Here is a 22,124-nt window from a genome sequence, read left to right as displayed (position 1 = left end):
TCAAAAGAAAATAAATAAAAATGTCGTAAGCAGCAATTTGTCGCGTCTTAAGCCTTAGAGTAATTATAAATAGGCCAATTAGCAAGCTAAAGTAGCATGTAAGTATTCCAAAGTTGCATAAATATGTCAGCTGTCATCAAAATCTAATTTTGCTGCTCTCCATAGCGACTACGTCACTTGCGCAGAAATATTTCTTTGTATATATAAGTCAAAATTTATTATTTTGTGCCACACGAGTTCGAAAAAAATATTATACTATGATAGGTGACCCTTGATACGGCATATTTCAAACAGTTTTAAGAAAAAAAACTCAAGTATATACATCAATAAATGTTTATTTTTGTGTACAAACTATAAACCGTGTTTCTTTATTTTTTGTATGGCATATATATTTTTAACTTAACGTGTGTTCAGTGTGTAAATAAATTTGCTCATTTATATGCATGCGTATTTGCTTAATTTAAGAGATTTTCTTTTGTGTTTGTCTGGATTGTTTTTAAGCATTCTATTTGACAGTTTAACATGACGATTGGACAGTCGTCGAGCATAGAGCGCAACCCAGCCGCTAAATATTGTAGTCACATTTCAGCTTGTGCTTTATGACAAAATGTGCGTAATAAATAAATAAACAAAAAGTGATACAACAATAAATTAAGCTGCACATCGCGGCCAAAGTTGCAAGCATTAAAATTGAGTTTAAATTACATTGTCATAAATGCAGTGAAAACATATTGCCTCGATTGTTAACGACGGCATGTTTATTTTGATGGCTTTTGGTCGTGCATTGCGATTTCAAAACTGAAGATATTTAATAAATAAATTAAAACAATAAAACATATCAGTCAGACATTTGCATTGACAGTTGTTCTGCTGCAAGATCTGCAAGCCTGTTTGCTTTAATTCTTTTGTTTTTGAACCCAAAGCACTGTATGAAATTGAATGCTTTTGGTATTTGGGTCAGCATATTGTGCTTTACTCAAATCAATTAAGCGCATAAAAATAAGCAGTAGTGTAAACAAAATAAGAACGCCTTAAGAAAAAAGGTAAACAATTTATTAAAATTAAAAAGCAAATTTTTATATTCTTCTTTAAGTAAATATTACATACTGTTGCTTATTTTTTGCTCTAGTAGTCTATTCTTGCAGTCCGTTGTAGCCGGCAAGAGCCTTTGATAAGAAAGCTTCTGCAGCAATGTTGCTATGCAGAAAGCTCAAATGAGGCTAGCAACATTTGTTGCTAAAGCCATGTTGCTGGCGTCATAGACAACTTAGTCAAATGTCAAAATCTTAGCAAATAGTAATTAATTTTTATATATTATCAATTTTAATATTAACACAACTCTTGAGGCAATTAACTTGTCAGAGTGCATCCTCACTATCAAGTGCAGCAACAACAACAATTGACGCGCAACATGTGTGTGTAAACAAGTTGGGCAACATAAACAAAAAACAGCTGTTAAATTCGAGGCGCCGGTAAAGCTTTCTGAAGTGAAATCAAGCAGCGTTTCGGCGTGACGTCGGCAGTGCACAGTGGCTCTAAAAAATGCTGAACATTTAAATGTTATAAAATAATAAATTTACTAAGAAATTGTAAAAATTGTTTATGGCGTTTGTTAAATGACAGTTATAATAAAAATAGTTTTTGTCTAATAATTTATTTGAACTAAAAGATTTTTTATTTGTATAATTATCTTTTGCAATATATTAGTGTAAATAAATGAAAACAATGACAGTAGCTGCTTATGCCAAAAATTCAATACACATTTCGTTAGCATTGTCCCACTGTGTGCTTAACGGCGTCGGCAGCAGCAACAGCAAACAGGAAAATCCGCACAGCGATGCCACTGCCACACACAAATTCAGTTCAATGCGAAATTGTGAATGAGCCAGACGGCGAATTTCTTAATGCTGCGTGGTACCCCAAATAAAAGTCGCCTAACAGCACGCGACGGAATAACGCGCGCATAAGCATATCGTACAAATGATAAGTGTTGGTGTTTAGTGCTTCTTAACGTCCTTCTGCAGCAAGAAAAACAACAACAAGAAAAGAAAAGGGCAGCAGCAAATGCTGAACGGAAGGACAGTTGCCAAAGGCTAATTCGACCGCAATTGAGATTTATGCAGGCACGCGCGGCACTCGACTACCGACTTAAAAAAAAAACAAAGTAGCTAAAAAGTGTCGATTTCTCGGTCGTAGTGTGCGTCGGTTTTATTTTTTTGGTTGTAACGTGTCGGCTTTGGCGATTTTGAACACGCTTAACTATTAATTGGCCAGCTGCACGCGTGTGCATCTTTGAGTTACAAAACGTGCAGACAGTTGCATGCAGCGATCGTGTTGCAAGTGACAGAAAGTGAAATTTTTGCATGCCAATATACAAATTTTTAAGTGCAAATCACAACTTGTTGGCACAAATTGGCGGCGCTTGAACAACACTTAAGTGAGCACAAGTGAGCCCGTTTGCAATTCTAGTGCAATTTAAAAAAAATTGAATTTGAATTTGTATTACAAACTGTGGCCAAGTAAATCTACAAATTGAATTGCAATTTCAATTCATAGCACGACAAGCACTTGAGTGAGTATCGCATTGCAATTGCGCAACGCTAAGCGCCATGCCTTGGACTCTGTCTTAGCGCTTAAGTATCTATTCAATTTATATTTGCGCATAGTCGCTGCCGCATTTAGTTGACAGTGATTAATCTTAACATTTGAATTCACAAGCAAATGCCGTGCGAATAATAAATCTCAGCAATTAATTCTGCCATATTGTGTAAATAGCTTTAGATTTCAATTTGTTTGGCCAGCTTGCTTATTGCCACAAAAATGTGTTTTATCAAAATATTAGCTGCTGGCGAAGAGCTGCAGCCAATCTGCAATCTGCACGGAAATCATTTTGAATAGTGCATTCTAATTTCCAAATGTAATACAGATTAGTAGTGTAAACTTTTCAATCGTAATTTATGCGCTTGTGTTAAGTGGCAAGAACTGCAAGCATATTGATTGCATATTTCAATAAATACAAGTACAGTGTGCCAAAAGCGTAGCTAGGATGCAATTAAGGGGCAGTCTTTTAAGTTGTGGTGTCTGCTGTCTTTAAATGAGAAATTACTTAGCTTATTTAACTTGTGAGTTTGTCAGCAGTTTCAATTGAATTTACAACAAATATAGTTCTTATAAATGGGATTATTTAAGAGGCTCTTAAATACTTCTTTATATATTAATTTATATAAAATAATATATGTGAGTAAACGTGTAAATAATTGTTAATTATTTCATTTACAGTATTTCATTTATACTCCCAGTGCTTTATTTAAGACAAGTTTCTATATTGATAATTAGGCAGCTAAATTAAACTAGCAAAAAGTTAGTCTAACGCGCCAAATGTCAATTTATTGCGAATGACTTTTCTAAAACTACAATAATAGTAAAGAAAAATGAAATACAAATTGACAAAAATTTTCCGCTGACCGTAATATCTTACTGGTAACAATAAAATCGAATGTAACGGATAAAAATCCAATTGAGTCTCTTTCGCCGTTGACAATAATTATATTTCATGTAATTGAAAGTTTGAGCACACGATCCAATGCATTCAAATTGTCATAACTGTAAGCTGCTAATATGCGAGCGTTCACTGTACATTACGTTTGTTGCCACGACCACACAAATAGTGTTGTTGACGTACAGTTTAGTCGTAAATTAATATTCAATTAGTCGATTAGCTGGCAAATTTAAATGGAATTGGCTCTAAACACATTGTTGTGCAACAAACTGATGTACAAACATTCATTCAAACATTCCCATGCTCTTAATTTGCAACTGAACTATTTCATTGGCTGCGACCCATATACGACCTTCACCCTTAGTACAAGCAAATGGTTAGGTTATATTAAAGCTTAACGAAAGTTGCAGCACTCAACTTAGCAAGGAAATTCTGTACTTTAGCTCAAGCAACAGCAAATAGTTTTATAAACTGTGCCTCAGTGTGGTTGCTAGCACAATATTTAAGCATTTCATTATTTTGCATGCCTCTACTTTAAGCTTGTGTTGCTTGAAAAGCCAAAGAGTTGTCAGTTAACAGACAGCGGCAATCGCACAAACAGCAAAAAACTTTGCCTGCAGTTCAAATGTCACTATGCCTGCTGCTGTCGAGCATATCCACCCTGCATCAGTTTTTGTGTATCTACATGTGGGTCAGCTTGGTGTCCAGATTGTGATTGATCTGCGTTTAATGCCATTTTGTTGTTGAACGGAAGCGTAAAAATGGTTTCCTTTGAGCGATGACACGCACAAATCTCTGCCCCACTCACTCGCCGAGGGGTTGCCACGACATATTTATGAAGTTGTTGGGGCTGCTCTGCGGCACACACGCCTGCAATATGAAGCTACTAGCATATGTGTAGTTGTGCCTTAAAGTTTTTTGCGCGCACATGCCATGGCTGAGAGCTAATCATGTGGTTGCTCATACGCCATGTGGTACGGCTTGTGGGCTTGCTCGTGTGTGACAATGCTGATAGGCTGTGCATTGATTTATGACAGCTTGTAAAATGCGTATAAATATAAAGCAAAGGGCATGCTTTAAAAGATTTTTTACTCTCGACCCTTAGCTACAATCTAATTTAGCTTTAGATTTTTTCAGGCTCGCATTTAAAGCCCATTTAAGCTGTGAGCACTGGCAGCTGTTTATGCTAGAAGTTGGTATGCATGCATTAGAAACGCCAGCCAGATCACGTATGTGCACACACACACACACACACAGACAAAGCTTTAGTTGCACGACGTTAGCTCGCATGCTTAAAAAAATGGAAATACGTGCGTGTAAAATTTCAAATGGTATTTTAGCTTTGCGTTGTATGCTATCTGCACGCTATTTGTGTTTAGTACCTTCTGCATCTATTACTCTGTGATTTCAATTTTCCAATTGGCCGACAAACGCTTCTACAATTCTACTTTGGCATGTTGATTATGTTATTTTATTTAACAAGGATCTCAGCTGCTACTTATGTGGTTCAGCTGCTGTGTTTATCTTTCAAAAGATATCTGTGTGTGTGTGTGTGTGTGTGTGTGTGTGTGTATCTTAAGTTACATATATTATATGTGTGTTTTAGCTATCAATATAGTACTTAAGTAAATTGTACTGCAATGTTGTTTTGAAGACAATCGATTTAGCTTTTTTTTTACTTGACAAATTTTACATGTCATTGATTTGACTGCGCGCTGACAGTAGCAGGAAGTTGTCTACTATACGCCTACATCATCTATAAGCAGCGACGCCCCACTTATATAGTATTCCTATCCGTCTTGTCATGCAATTTCCGCTAAATTTTTTATAGCCCATAGAAATGCGTTAACGTTTTGTTCTGTCCTCTGCAGCCAAATTTCATTTATTAAAGTCAAGCTACAAAATAAGTTTTTAGTTACGTTCATATTAAAGCCTGCATTAAATTTAGAGCTCAGTTGGTAAATTTTAATATCAATTATGGCTAAAAATATGCTGCTGTGCTGGCACAATTTCCATAAACTTTATTGCTGCTCAACAAAATATTTGTATACTTTATATAAAATAAAACTTTGTTGGCCAAATTGCTAATTGCTGGCGTAACATTGCAAATTGTAAAATAGCAAATTGCCAGAAAAAATGCGTAATTAAATAAAATTAAATGAGATAAATACAAGCATATATGTATAGCTGCAATTAGAATATTATTAGTCATTTGAATAATTCTATTGTTAGTTACAAAAAATGAGTCAGCAATTAAATTTGATGATATTAATAAAAGCCTTGTTTACTTAAACTGTATTTTATTTAAATAAATTGTACAATTTGTATGCTTCGCTTTAGACTTGTCACGCGTCTTAAAGTTGTCTACGCTGAACATTTGACAAATTTCTGTTTTTATAAATATTCTGGTAAATGAAAACTGATTTATTGCAGGCAAAAGAATGTTTGCAGGCATAGAGCTAAATAAAAAATGAAAACATAAGTAAACGTAAGACAACGAGAAAGTTTTTCTTTTCTAAAATTAAGACCACCACAAAGTGTCTGTGTAGCTGTGTGTGGGGCTAATGCGGCTGCTGCTTTGTGCCAGCTGTCAATGATTTGTTTCAACAATTTTGCCTGTCGTGTCGTTAAACGAACATAAATATTGTGATTACCAATAATGTGCTGACTGTCTGGACCTGCAATTGTCTCCCCGTCTGGTAGTTTTTTTTCCTTTGCGCCTTTTTGTGCTGTGCATGGCACTTTTTTTTTAATGGACGCTCGCACATGGGGCGTGGCGTCTCGACTGTGTGGCTCGGTCTTTAAATACGATTTTTGTGCATTTAATTTTTCAACTCATTACGTGTAATTTATGAGCTCTTAAGCCGCTCGGCTTAATTGTTGTCTGCACTTGAGACCAATAATTGCCGTTGACAGCGCAATGTGTATTAATTTTTTTTACTGCCCACGCAATTATGCGTAAATCGTCAGGCACTTGACGTTTTAATAATATTTTTATTGCTATTTTTCTGCCAACTTAAAAGGCAATTTATGTTATTTAAAACGCTCGCACAATCAGCAACAAGCCGTATAAGCCAATTGTAATATATGATTTTAAAATTCACTTGCCATAGACGCAAATAAAGTCACACTTGTGTAATTGTGTGTTAACAAACTTGTATGTGCGTGTAGCATAGGTGTGCATATATGCAAGCGAGCGTTAAAACCACTTGCACTACAGTGCGTATACGCATTAAGCACTTATGTGTTTGCTAGTGTCATAAATAAATGAGGCAGATTATCACGCGAGTTGCTATAGCGCTTAAATATGCAACGAACTTTCCGTAAAGCATTTCACAAACGTAACTTGCATATTCTTTCACAAGGCTCATCCGCCTAACCGCAAATTCAAGTTTAAAACTCACATAAATTCCAAAGTTGCCACCACACATTGTTAGACAGCAGCAGCAACCACAACATATTTCACAATTTTATCGCTGTTGTGATAAAAAGCACTTTTGTTATGCCTAATTGGGCCATGTGCTGGACAGTTGGCTCGCTGATAAGCCAGATTCATGTCAACGCGAGCAGCTTGATGGAAATGCACAATAATAAGCAAGGCTCGGCAACGAGCGTCAGTGTCAGCAAAACGGCAAAAAGCAACAGCATAGAAACATGCACAATAGCTGCAAAAATCAACAGTTGGCCTACTTTGTTGTTACACCAGGAACTCTAATAGTAATGCCAACAGCAGCAGCCTCAATAACAATGCTCGCCATTGCAACTGAGTTTTGATAACTGACGTCAAAAGCAGAGTAAGCGGCGCCAAAGAATAGCAACCGAATGTCATCACACTAATGGAATGACAGCTCATTAACATGTTGCACGCGTAGTCAGCGATGCGATCATGCATGCAGTCAATCAACACCCACAGGCCCACAGGCAGGCCGAGCCATTCAGTTTTTGATAATAATTCATGCAGAGCAAATTATTTTTAAGCGCTAAGCATTTATGGTTCACATTGACTATTCTATTTTTAAGCACTCAACTTAACTGTCAGCATTAAACTTTTTTGGCAACTGTAAATATTTGTTGGCACTATGTAACCCTTTTCACATTCGGTTTACTCAATTGATGTACCATGCGCCCAGCCCCATTTCACTTGTCGAGCGGCGCGGCGCGTAAAAGGCAAGCAATAAAATGCCACTTGCCAGACCAGGCGCATGCTGAATCGAGTGCGAATAAAGTTTGTGTGCAACTTTTTTAGATGCATAAAGTTTTGCAATGTGTTCGCATTGAGCGTTAAAGTGTCTTGGGCATTGGGCCATGAAACCTTTTTACGAAATCTGAATACCCAACTGTGCTTGTGCTTGTGCTGCAATCAAAGTTGCTTTGCTAATTGATGGTAGTACTATAAATAGCTGGCAGCTGCGCAAATGAATAAGTTATTGCCATGCATAATTAATTATGATGTTTACTGCTTTGATTTTGATTAATTTCGCTAGCCTTTATATGCTTGTCATAAAGATTAACATATTTTGGCCATCAGCAGAGCTATTAGTTAAACAGCATGCCAAGTTTAGATAGAGCTTCAAATAAATGTTGTCAGCTCAAGTCACTTGCTAAAACAAACAACTAAACATTTGCGCACGTTCGGCACTCAATTCTATTTACATCTGGTTGACAATCAAAGGTTCTTGATGCAAACAAACGACGGCGTCAACTAGGCAGCTAAGCCCACATAAAAGGAGTAAAAGTCTCTGCGCCGCGACTACGTGCCAGGCATAGGCAACAGAGATCTGTCGTAATTATGCGACCTTAGCCACAGCCAGGTCGGGTACACATACTCACCGACACCACCAACACCACCAGGTGTGTCGACTAATGAGAATGTTTTTTATTTTTATTTTGAATTTTGTGCTTTTCTTGGCTGTGATTGGTAAATGCCAAATTTGCAGCATCTTTAAGCGCGACGACGAAAAAAGAAACGAGACAAATTGTTTTACACCTGAGCGATTTGTGACATGTCTACGACCTGACTGAACGTCTGAGCGGCTGAGCGTCTGACTGATTGACTGCAAGTGACTGACAAGAAACGGCGAGCGGCGCGGATTTAAATTAGCTTGATATTAACGTAATTTACTTGAGCGTTCAACTTCAGCCAAATTGAAATGTAGATTGAAGTATTGCATTTGATTTATCGTTGCATATATAAAATCACGCGCCCACACTCCATTTTAATTACAACTACGCCAAGCCTAATCAGCAAAGCAACAAAGCAATGCTCGTCAATTTTCGCAGTTCAGATTGCGCCACCTTTGAGTCAATTTGTAGGCGTTGTCGCTGATTCACTGTCGACTTCGTCTGCTGCTCTCTTGGCTGCTGCTGTTGCTGTCTATTGACTTGTCTGTTGCTTGGCTTTTGTTTGGTCTGCTTTCGGCTTTTTGTCAACGCCCACATCGCGACCATTTCCTTTGGCTGAGAAATGTTCATTTTAAATTTCACTTTGTCTCAAATTGAAGTGCAATTGCAAGTTTTGTTTGTGCACAGCTAACAATTGCCTTTCAGCAGAATTTAAATGCTGATTGGCCTGGCAGCAACATGTGCTAAATTATTTACAATTATTGCAGGCCAATGCAAAATTGCTTTAATTGCTGGCGCGCTCAGCGAGAATCTCAGCGCCAGGTTCAACGACCAGCTGCCGCCGCTCATCAAAAGGCAGCAGCAGTACAACAGTCGCCGTTGGCAGCAGCAGCAACAGCAACGGCAGCAGCAGCGGCAGCTTCAACAATTTTCTGATTAATTAACGCGCGACAGCATTTTAGGCATGTCAGATAGGATGCCTTTTGGGTTTGAGAAAGTCTGCGCTAGGGCTTGGCAAAGCCACAAACGCACAAGCCGAAGCAAACGCACTTGCCATGAGTAATGCTTATTTAGCTATTTTATAGCCAAGACACTTTAGATTGTATGCGAACTAATTAGCATATTCTGCACTGACTTCAAAGTGCCTAGACCACAATCAAATTTTGTACTCTTGCTAGTTTCTTAGTAAACTCTGTGGCCTTTACCATTGCTGTCTAATTAAGTCAAGTTCAAATTCAGACAAAAGACATGACTCCGTGGCTGCTCCCAAAATGCGTGTGGCATAAATTATGCATACGCCCACAGACAGAAGTATCAAAATACGCGTAAGGCTGTATATTCATATAACTGTCAGTCCCACTTGCCATTAGTGCCGCCTCTCATAGTTCTAATAAGTTGTGGGTATAGTATTATGTATTGGTTTCATTTGTGGCTGCCATTTCTAATGAGGTTTGGTATTGAATTCATGCATATCTTATAAGCTTGATTAAGTCTTGCGTGTGTATAATTTAAAGCAATTCGGACTCACTGTAAATTAAATGGTTTTTGCATAATTTGAGTATAAGAAATCGTAAGCTTAATAATAGCCGAGCTGTACATTTTTTTGCGTCTTCTTATAACAATAAACGTTTTTCGCGTTGGCATTTCAAACGAATGAAAATAAAGGTATTTATATAAACTTAATGCAAACATAACAACGTTGAGCGAAGACCAACAATTAGTTGAAGGCCGTAAATAATAACAACAATTTTTTCGCAGACATTTGGCCCACTTCCGCAACTAATTAAGGAGCCCTTTAGTTTTATGGGCTGATTACTTTGTGCGGGGCTCAGCATACCTACGGCTGCCAAGTATTTGTTAAAAGCAGCAGCATAATTTATTTATAATTGACTTAATAGGCTTTAGGCAAGTGCCGCCGCTGCTCAGCTTATGCTGGTTGCCTTCGTGTAGTTATTCATTCCAATGAATTTAATTATTTCACTTGATTTATGCTCTTGTTATTGCCACCCCCAATGCAGGTGAGAATTGCTTAAAGCTGGAGCATTCAATAAAGGAGCTTAAGGGCGACTCAAGTGGCAGCAGCCTCAGCCAGCAGTCGCTTCAGCCTTCCCATTCAGCTTGCGAGTTTGCTAGCATTTTGGCCTTGCGCTTGCCTTGAGTTTGCTTTGTGGGCGGCCACTTGGCAGGCACTGCTGATAGGTTTAAAGTGCTAGTGTCTATTTAATGTTTGAATAATCCAGACATGTCTGTGCATAGCCCGAGGCATTATTAAAGTATCCATTTACAAGAGCTTGTCATTCAAATTTAACACACAAACGCACAGACACAAAGAAATATCGCTCATACGCAGTGGCCTCCAGTCAGCAGCACACATGTTGCTTTAACACAACATTAGCTGTTGACATTTTGACAGACAGACGCCGCAAGGTATTAAAACAGCAAGCAAATGCGTTTCTCTCTCTCTATATATATATCCCTGTGTGCTTAAGTGATTCTATAGGCAAACTTAATAATAAATCAGCTTGGTTTGTTGCCATTTTTTTGTTATCAATTTCTAGTTCTTCTGTTTTTGCTTTTTGCGACAAAGCTCTCAAAAGACTGAAAGCGACGTCCATAGAAATGCCACCCACGTGTCTAGGCAACATGTCGTATACGTATTTAGTGCATGTTCTTATTGCCTTTTCATTTACTTTTGGCATTGTCGCAGTTGCTAAATGAAGTGCTTGTTCGCTAGCTGTCAGCTTAAAAAGCAAAAGCCTGTCTAATGCCTAAACGACCGAGACACACACACACACACAAAAAACTCGGGTCAGACACGTGTAAGCCACAACTTCTTGCCAAAGTCATATTCATAATGTCTGGCTATTGATAAATATGCCAACTTTAAAATCATTGCTGGCTGGCTTGCTGAATGGCTGCCTGGCTGCCTGGCTGGCTGGCTGGCGCATGTGAGCCTAATCTCAAGTGGCAAATGTTTCATGCGATTTGCTCTACATGCTTTTATTTATCTAACTTTTGCAAAAAGGACGCAGGTGCAGCCATCAGGCACACGTAACAGCTGTAGGTGTGTGACTGGCCTATGTGCATGTAAGCAAGTGGGTGCAAAATTCCAGACAACGTTGCCCTGGGCGAAGGTAAAGCTGAGCATCTTATAGGCGTCTGAGTTGCGTCTTCATTGTTTTGCAAACTGTTTACAGATGCTACAAATTTGAATATAAATACACAAGCACCTGTATGTAATAATAAAATAAAATGCCATTCAATGGCGCACGTCGGCAAGACGCGTCGGCATTTTAGCCATTGGGAATACCAAAACAGCATAGTCACTGCCACGGCTACAGGTAGCACACACAGCTTCAGCTTGGAAGGCGTCGCAAAAGTTCCAGACACCTCAAGTCTACAAGTTTGCAAAACAATAATGCCGAAAGGATTCACTGTTGGCCTTAAACAAGATACCCTAAGCAAATATATCATATTTCGTTTGTTATAACCGTGTTGAGACAGCAAACCAAGTCGTGGAATTTATGTGCGTGCCTTTAAATTTCATAAAGACAGCGGGCAGATACTGGATTCAACTGGATTTTAAATCTTAGCCACTTAAACTGCGCGACAGTTGCAGTTGGATGCGGCTTAAATTGCGCTTTTATATATTTTACTATAAGCTCATAACATTAGGACAAACTTATGATTAACCTAAACTGACAAAAAATTAATGTTCTTGTAGTAATGATGCCAATTCGTTTTTAGCGAGGATAAAACAGTTAGATATTTAAGCCTCAAATAGTTTTTAAACAAGTTTTGACGTTTAAATCAAAGCTGCCGTTGTCGCTTGAACTTTAGACTTGGTTCAGCTCCTATCATTGACATTTTAAGTGAATATTTTGGAAATTATATAGTCATATATATGTAAACTTGTTGTCTGCAGTTGTGCAAATACGTTTGACCATCACAGCACATATTTCTAGCTGTTATTAACAAAAAGTTTTGCATTGCGTGCCAACACTTTTAGCAAGCAATACAAATTGAGACTGCCAAAGTCAAAGTCAAAGTTAATATTGCAAAAGCTTGTTGTTTGTTTGTCAGCAGACAGATACTTAGAAAAAGGGATGGCTGCTAGTATGTTAATGCCTGGAGTCTGCATGGTCACGAGTTTTCTTGGCAATTATGCTTTGTGAGGCAAGCGCACGTCACGCTCGATAAAACTGAAATGAAATACACACTAAACTTTAGTCGTTATTGTGCTGATTGCCTTGAACTGCAATTGCACACATACACGTACTACGCTTGCAATTGTCCAGCCATAAAGTCAGCCGTAAGTTGCAAAAAAAAGGAAAGCAGAAAGGCAAGCCGCTCACTCGAATACTCTTTGTAGCACAACTATATATAATAAATAATTGTATGCTATGTTTTATTAGCTTTAACTTTATTTTAGTAAGCATAGAACTGAATAAACTTCAGTTTGCTTGGAGTATAAACAACAGCGTTGCAACTTGCATGAGCTGACCCAATAAAGTTAGCAGCGTGGCCATGTTGTTGTCATAGTTGGATTTGCTGTGAAATCAATTTTTCATTTTGAGGCAGCATGGCGACAACGCGTCCACGCTGCGTGTCTGTGTCCTTATGCCACTCGGCAATATGTGGCCAACAATATAGTATATGAAGCGCATTAAAAAAGCAATACAGCATCAGTTGCAGACAACATAATGGCTTATATAATGCCATACCCAAAGCGGTCGCACTCGAGATACAGTAATAAAAAACAACCCGAAACAAAACATAAATATGCAGCAAGTGGTGGTAAAGTCAACAGCCAAAAAGGCTGCAGAGCAGAGTCGAGCAGTCGAGCAGTCGCAGCAGCAGCTGCTGTTGTAGCATATAGCATGCAGTTTTATGACGCATACGCAACGTTGCACAAAGTTGCTGGCAACAAACAAGAGCTAAAGTGGCTAACGCTTAAACTGTTAAACTCTGAGATTGTCAGTTTGCTAAATTGTCAGCTCTGTGTGCATTTTCTCTCTCTTTGTTGCTTAAAGCTGCTTGTTTGACTGACTTAAAGTCGTCGCTGCAACAACAAATACTTTGGCATACACTTGAACGATTTCTGCAATCAAATTGAATGCTGCTCGACGCCAGCGTCAATTGTGCTAAAATGCCAATGCCAATGGCGGTGCCAGTGGCAGTGCCACGAGCTTGAGGCAACACCATGTTCGGCTTCTTATTGTCAGTAGCTGTCTGCATTTTGGCTGACAGCTTAGTCAAAATATGTCAATCAATTCGCAGCGCAAAACAAATAAAATGAAAAATAGTACGTGTACTTAACGTCAAATTGGCATGCAGCCCAATACAAACACATTACATACTCTAAGAGCATGAGCCCATGTCTAGGCTGAAGGATCTAAGCAGCTTTAGCAAACATATTTTGCATGCAAATGAAATGCGTATAAAGAGCTGGCCAAAACTTTAATGCCAAGCCGATTATGCAAAACCTAAATGGTCAGAGTCCAGAATAAGCGCAAAACAATTTAAAAATAGATGTCTGCATCAGTTTACAGACTCAAATTTGCATAGTAAGTTTTTGTGTCGTAGTCGAAATATTATGCTGCACTTAAATAGAAGCAACTAGCAAAAGTTTTATGCAACTTAAAACGTGTAATGCAACTTTGTGTTTGTACATTTTTAATTGCTTCAACAGAATGTCATTTAATTTAGCGCTGCATACGCAAATTTTTTTTTGATTTAAGGTAAAAACCTTTAATGCATAAAGCGGCTTAAATCTTACTGCACTTAGTATATGAAAAGCAATAAATTAATTTAATGCGTTCTTTTTTTAGGATGCATATTTCAATTACCACGTTGCGTATGCGCAATATTACATAAATTTCATTTTATGTTATGCACATCAAAGCGCTTGCATTTAAATTGCATATTTTTATTAATTATTTTATACAGCAGCACCACAAGTGACTGCCAACCCGCACATGGGAAACAACCTGCGTGACATGAACGCAACAGAAACCAGACAACGTTCACCGCTGGGCTGCTGCTCTGTTGCTGGCAATGTGCCACATGAAAATGAAACTATGCACATGTAAAATGCAGTGAAAAGTAATAAATTTCTTAGGATCGAAAGTGGCGACAGGCATGCCTCATGCCCCCACGCACATTTGCAGCCACTTGACTAAATTGAATGTGTCAAAATGAAAGCAGCCAAGCAGACAAAGGCGCCGCCCCTTGAGCCACCGCGCGGAGTGCAAAATAAGAAACGTTTGCTAATAAATCATTGGCCAAATAGTTGCGTGCTCGCATTAGTAGGCCAAATACCTGCATTTAAAAATAAAATTTATTTCTTAAGTTCGTGCACGTTGCTGACTTTGCTGCCAGTTAGCTGCTAATAAGTTGACAACTGTTTGAGATTTATTTTATTTTTGCAATTTTTAAGCCAGACTGCTACAGCCGGAGCCTGTCAGAGCAAGTGGCAGCAGACAGACCGAGATACGCACTCACATCACACACATCGTATATATGTGTGCTTAAGTGCATACATTTTGGGGCCACACAAAAGTTCACAAGTTCTCTTTGTTTGCAGCCACAGACGTGTGCGTGTGTTCAGTACGTTGGCTTTGGGGGGCCACAAGCTAATTGTTAAAGTTGCTCGCATGCTTATCAGCAAAAAACAACTAACAATCAGTTGCCAGTTACAGTGGGGTCCAACACTCGTGCACATGTTTAATTCAATTAAACACATGCTGCTCATATCCACTAAATACGTGGTCATGTCCTTTTTAATCCCAAATCACTAAACAGACACTTTGTCCGAAACTCTGCTGCACTTTGCTGCGGGCAAAGCCAACCAGTGCGTTGGCTTTTATACAAAAGCTGTGAATGTTGGTGAATAATACCAACAGTTAAAGCGGCTTTCATGCATATTTCTGGTTGACAGACATGTACAATTGTAGATGTAACATTTAGCAAACATAGAGTGTGATTTTAAAATAATTTAAATGGCCATAAACAGTGTCAGTGCAATTCTATTTTACGAGTATTCGACTAAATAATTTCCAGTCTCAACTAATTGCTATAATGCTATAATATATTTTATACTTATAATGTTTAATATATTCTGCATACCTTCTGATTAAACTTATTATGAATTTTAAAACTGATTAATTTTTGAAAGTCGATAAAAACAGTCAACTACCAATGCTAACTTCTTTTACTGAATTATATACTTTCAAAGATTGTAATCTCTTTTTGCATGCGTATGGTTTAAGCAAATGCAATTTAAACTATATATATAAACACGCACCTTATTTTCCTCATACATGTTTTTATGCAAGCACGCGAAGAAAGTTACCTGCGACAACATATCTAACTTTTATCAAAAAGTTTGACATAGCAAGAGGCGTTAACATTTTTGAAATGCCTCAAGAAAGTCTCCCAAGCTGTTTCTGTGTGTGTGTGTGTGTGTGTCAAGCACCTGCTGTGCATTGAAATGCTTACAGCTAAAGCAGCAAGTGCTCATAAACAATTTACTTGCTTATAATTCAGGTATTATACATGACAAGCGCCAGCCTCGTTTCGAAATTCACATGCAAGCCAATTCTCAACACAAAGCATGTGTCAACTGAAGCAAATGTTGTGCAGTGTGCCAGCAAAGTGCTTAAAGTATTATTTAGGCAGCTTTTCATTTGGGGATTTATTCATGTCGCACCGCTTTAAATACCTGAGCTTAATAGGTTTTATTGTTATTGTCACTTGCGTTGCCGTGTGCACAAAGCCAAGCCTAAATTAATGTTTACTCTCATGCTTCTACTGCCTTTTCAGCTTGCATCTACTCGGCATGGTTCAGAACTAAAGCTTGAACGCAATCATGTTGCATTGGAGGCTCTTTGATAGCTCGCTTTATTACACGCTGGCCTCCATGTCATCTGGCATGTTGCCTGCTGCCGAGTCAGCCAATGCCAGCCAGCTGGGCGTGAATCACACTGCTGCGCCAATGGATGCTGCACTTAATCTGACATATTTTACACCTGCAATCTCACACGTGATACTTGCGACGACGCCAACGACCGCCAGTGCCAGTGCCATGCAAACGACAGCAGCAGCAGCAACAACGTCGCCAGGCAGTGACTTTGAAACAGCAACAACGACTGGCAGCAATTTAACTTCACCGCATGAGGACGACTTGGACAATTTAAATTCATTCTACTTCTATGAGGTGGGTAAGCCGAAACAAATACAAGACTGTTGCTGTTGTAGCTCATCTGCGTGGCAAGCTTATTCAACTTATTTATGCATTGAATTTTGCAAGTTGAACTTGCATTTTGTATAAGCTGCTTTGCATTAGCATTGATTGTTGCTCTTATAAATAACAAAAACAAAATTACAAGCAATCAGCAGTTCAAATTAATAAATTTGTGCAACAACTTTTTTTACTTTTAAAACAATAATTTTTATTTGTTTTGAAACTCATCAAACTAACCTCGCAAGTGAACGACTTTCCCAACTGCAAACTGTACACTTTGTAACCAAAAAATCAAACAAAAGACATCAGCAGACAAAATCTTGTCGCGCGTGGGGTCACAGTTCACAGCTGCTGCTATGTGGCTTGATGGCAAATTTAAATATTTGTTTGTCCTGTAGCCAAATGCAAGTGACAAACTTCATTTTGCGTCGAAATAAAGAAACAAATGTTATTTGCTCTGGCAGCTGCAAATTAAAATTGCCAGACAGTAAAAAGCAGAGCGCGCTCGCGGTTTCTGCCTCAAGCATATGAATGGGCAATCAATTGCAAGTCGTGGCAGCCACCACGATTAAACTAAACTTCCGCTTTTTGCATAAAAATAAGGAAATTCATTTCAGTTGTTTGTAGCACGCATTGAAAAATGTAATGAAATCTCAGCTCGCCTTGTCGTATAAATCACGCCTGCGAGCAGCTATTGTTAAAACGGAAACGGACTGACACCAAAGCAACCCAAGAGCACCACTTCCGACTCCCTCAGCTAAATGCGCCGCAACAGCTCATATGCAAAGTAAATCTAGTTAAGGCCTGTCAATCGCTCAAAGCGTGCGTGCCAGGCGCTGCCATAAATTTGGATTTATTTAAATGAGTTGCAACAAATAATACATAAAGCAGCCAGCCCCAACAACATATGGCTAACAAAACATCACATCACCCTCAGTAGTCAGTCAAGCAATGTCAAAGTTATAAAATAGACAAACAGAATCCAAGCAAAATGATAAGACTACGTTTAAACTCAGCAACCACTTAAAGTGCTTTCAAAACGTTTTTTTGCTAAAAGAGAGTTAAATTGCGTATACGCAACAGCAGCAGTTTATTGATTTGAGTGATAGTTTTTTTTGCTTTGCTGTGCAGCACTTTAGGGCAACCGAAAGGGTTAGCCAACAATGCAGCTTGCTTTCAACTCTGCATACATCAAATGGATTACCAATTTGAGTTTTCTTTGTACATTTCTATTGTTTTCTTAGACTTTATAAAGGCGCATGATTGTGCTCTGATATCGAATGCATTACATAAATAAACTGATAAAGAAATCGTAGGTCTAGTCAATAGAAGTCACAGCTGTTGTTTGAGCCCCAAAATAATTTAATATTTAAATAGCTTATGTGTGGGCGCTGCTTGAGCTATAATAACAATACTGGCTAGCTGAGCAGCTTATCAATACGTATATAGCTTATAATAGGATATTTAGCATTAGCGTAGTGCAGAAGCAAGAGCTTAAATAGCGCATAAATATTGATCAAATGAGCACAATAACCTGTGCAAATGGTTTTCATGATAATTCAGCAAGCAACCAACAAGTTGGGTTCTCGCAAGGCCAGGCCAGACCCTGGAGGCTAATCTTGGCACATTGAGCTGCTGATGGCTACTGACACAGATATGCCAATTACAAGCTGCACACATCACACTGCCAAGCCAGGACAGGGCAGGGCAACCCAAAAGGTTAGACAAAGTCAAATGTGGCAAAAAGCAACGCATGTGAGCAGCTACTGACCATGACCAACTCAAACACTGCAATGCTATCAATATCCCTAAACCAACTCTGCCCAATGGCTATGAAACGTGGCTTAGTCCAAGAGGAGCTGCTGAGGGCTGCTGGCTGACTACGATTTTATTTGATGTGCACGCAGCTCCCTCGGTCGGTCCCTTTATATATATTTCTGGTTTGCTCTACCAAATCGTAGCATATTATGCAGGCGCACACGCATCTATTGTTTGTTAGGATGAGTGTCAACTCGCTGTGCTACATTTCCAGCTGGAGCAGCTACGCACATGTCCAGTCTATTTACGTGCCATGCGTTGCTCACAAAAGTCCAAAGACAACATACAAGTGCTAGTTAAACACGTCCAGCTGCGCGCCTGCGTTGCTCTCTAGGCTTTAAAATTCAATTTCACAGTAGTTTGATTGACAGACAGAGCTACATAGAAGCTACAAATGCGCGTGGGCAGCTAATCAAATATACATGCGTATACTTATTAATGACCCTGAACACTTGTTACTCATTGACGGCCCATTGGACCATAGTGTGGTATGTGTTATCCTGCTGTGCATATGCTGCGGCATGGGCGTCTCAAGCACTTCAAGGACTTGCGCCACATTTATTTTTAGCCTGTCCATGTACAAGCGCCTGCTGCTTATAGCCTTAACAATGACAGTTTCTTGGCAAATGTGGACATCAAAGGTCAGCAAGTAATTGGCTCTTTGTTCGCATATTTGTATACACAATAAATATATTTTCTTGATTATAATAACAAAGATGGCAAGAAAGATTATACAGTCTAAAGGTTGTAGTCTAAGCAAATTTTTATTTTAGCCAATCAAGTTTATGACTATTTTTAGCAGCCAGCTGGGACTTAAAAGTTAAACTGCAGGCGACGCTTCCAAGAACATTAGTATTAGAATATCTTTTAAGCTTATTTGTCGAGCACAAAATTAAGCATGCGTGAAAAAAGTAAAATATAATCTACATATATGTATGTGTGAGTGTGTGTGCGCTAACAAAAGCGTCTGGAGGTTGCCAGCTTAGCGGGACCACAAAGCGGCGTCATTAACTGAAGGCACGCCTTTCCACATGCCTTTTAACAATTTAATTTGCCTCAAGTTGGCAAATTGTGGCAGCAATGGGCAGCAACAAGACTAAGCGGCTAAAGCGAGTAAATTTCACGCAAGGACAACAGACATCCAGGCGACTTATGCTGTTGCTAAGCTGTCAAGCTGTTTGTTTATTATACCAAGCTTCTAGTATTTGCTTAGCACTTGCTGCTGTAAATAAACAAATGCATGCATGTGTGTGTGTAGCCAAGGGCGTGTCTTTAATTACACTTGCAGTGCTTTAACGCAAATTAAAGCATAGTTTGAGCTGGTGCTTAATTGCAATGAAACCATTGCCATTGTTGACAAAATAAAGTTGCCACAAGGCTGACAAAATGCTTGAGTAGCCGCAAATTCCCGGAAACCAAGCTCAGCTCAGCTTAACGTGTCTCAGAATGTTACCATTGGGAGCAACGTCAAGTGGGCGATAGCTAAAAAAGAATGAGTTAACAACATTAGTTGCCTATAGCTATGTAATGAAACGGTCACAACATCAATTTTATTAAGAACGTCCTAGTCGGAGTCCGAGTTGAGGCTGCCGCAGCAGCTAAAGTCGGAGGCGTGCCAGAGCGCGGAGCCGCAGGGTCGGGTGATGACTTGCGCTGCTTGCCATAAAATACGTTTTGACAAGAGTTTTATCTAGCACGTCGCTTGCAAGAGTTGTATGTGTCAGGGCGATTTATAAGGATTAGGATTTGTTGCCTTCCAGATCCAGTGCTGGCCAGTTTTCCTTCTTGTTGTTGCGCGCTCTGTGCGTGTTCGCTTTATATATTTTTTATGCTATTTGCTGACTTATGAAATATTGTATTACATACATATTGTGATTCCAATGTCAATGCACTTCCGTTTGTGCCGTGAAGCAAACTTTAATTGGACATTGATGAGACTTTCAGCTTCAGTGAAATTTTGGCAGCTCATTAATTGTACATTAACACGGCCGGGCAAGCGCACAGTTCATTGCTTGTATGACACGTTTTAGCTTTGGTTCAATGTACGCGCTTATCTTTAGCTTTAGCTTTAGCGTTAGCTTTACCGTTATCATTCGGAATTGACACTTGCAAAACTCCCAAGTGTCGCTTGGCCAAACAAAATCAATAAACGTCCTGCCCCTTAACTAATTGCTATAATTTACGTCTTTCATTTGCCTTTTAGCATCTTGCCGAAAATTTATGACAGACAGGCACATCATGAACTGTGAGTGAAAGTGTTAATTTCACAATAACTCTCATGGATTTGGCTTGTGCTGGGCGCGTGAGTGTCGTTGGGGGAAATGACTCTTCAACTTGATTGTTGGTTTATTTGTCACGCTTGAACTTTGAACCCCTTGTTTGTTGTTTGGCTAATGTGCTCAATTAAGTGGGGGCTGCAAACTTTTGCGCTGGCAAACTCAATTGATGATTAAAGCTACAATTGATTGTGCGTAACAAGCTGTGACATTGCTAAAAAGACTATAAAACTTCTTTAATGTTCATTTGCTAATGGATTTTTGCTTTAAGTCTGTTCAAAAGTGTGATATTCCAATGTAAATCAAACAAACAGAAGCTGCAAAACATTTTCTTTAATTACTTTTTGCAAAAAGGACTATTTCCAAGAAGGACAAATTTTTATTAAATTTTCTTTCAAGCTCGCCCCATACATTTACCTCTTTGTAGACAGTTGTTATAACGTTTTATTTTAAAAATAATTTTAGTCGGAATCGACCTGAGTATGATTCAATATTTATATCAAAAACGCAATAAACACTGATGTATTTTATTGAAAGCTGCTCTGTCACACCATCAATCAAAATATGGTTGCTGCAGCCATACGATATTAAGCGTTTTTATTTGCCGTAAGCCACAACAGTTATCTATGCGCAAAGCTACGCAGTTGCTATATATAGTATACGTGTGAGCTAAAAAGTGTAGCATGCCTAAATGGGTAACCTGAAGCTCACAAGCCACAAAGTTATGCGTGTTTAAAGTTGCCTTATGCAAGTTAAGCTAACAATCTTCTTTTTCTTTCAACTTAAATTTAGAAACTCTTGATTAAAGGCTTTATTTATTCTTCGGACGGTTGCTTAAGCCTTTAATGTGCACTCGATTGAAGTTGCGCCAAATTCAATCAGGCAATAATGATAAGTAGCTGCAAATGAGCTCCATAAAAAAAACGTATAAAAAGTTAGCAACAGCAAGAAAACAAACTAAAAGAATTCACTGTTAAACGAACAGGCAACACACTATCGAGATTTATAGAATATGCTAGTTGACAGCCGCTTGATCAAATTTATGCAACTCTCAGGCAGAGCAAAAGCCTTGTATCAATTTTATTGCAAAGCCATAAAAATGTCGCTCATTGGCTGTGCAATCTGTAAGCGCAAGTTTAATAGAAGTTTGTTTAGCTCTGAACCTTAAATCATTTGTCCGGTGCTATAAATAATCAGAGACTTTGTTTGTTTACTTCGAACGTCTAGGCGCTGGGCCACGCCCCATTCGTGTCTGCACATAATTTTTGTGAAATAAAACACTTGCACATGGGCAAATTGAAAGAAAATTAAATTGTAATAAATCAGCGTGGCGTTAATAGCGTTTCCCACTGATGGCCATTAAAGAGGCGTCGCCTGGCGGCAAATAAATAAAAATCACACGCACACACGCTCAGCAAGCGCGCGTATGTGTGTGTATCTGTGT

The 22,124-nt window shown here is 38.8% G+C and overlaps 1 protein-coding gene across 1 annotated transcript in view; it reads left to right on the top strand.

Annotated features, from left to right (window-relative positions):
- The first annotated feature begins 2,458 nt into the window (after nucleotides 1-2,458).
- The window catches only part of LOC108601833 (cardioacceleratory peptide receptor), a 31,030-nt gene continuing 11,364 nt past the window's right edge, over nucleotides 2,459-22,124 (top strand). Inside the window, exons 1-2 of the mRNA XM_017989774.1 lie at nucleotides 2,459-2,572; nucleotides 16,166-16,559. Coding sequence (XP_017845263.1) covers nucleotides 16,212-16,559 — 348 coding nt within the window. The 5' untranslated portion in view covers nucleotides 2,459-2,572; nucleotides 16,166-16,211. The remainder of the gene's footprint in view (nucleotides 2,573-16,165; nucleotides 16,560-22,124) is intronic.

This window comes from Drosophila busckii, chromosome 3R, assembly GCF_011750605.1.
Source record: "Drosophila busckii strain San Diego stock center, stock number 13000-0081.31 chromosome 3R, ASM1175060v1, whole genome shotgun sequence".
In the NCBI taxonomy this organism is placed as follows: Eukaryota; Metazoa; Arthropoda; class Insecta; order Diptera; family Drosophilidae; genus Drosophila; species Drosophila busckii.
This window is presented reverse-complemented; position numbering and strand designations above follow the sequence as displayed.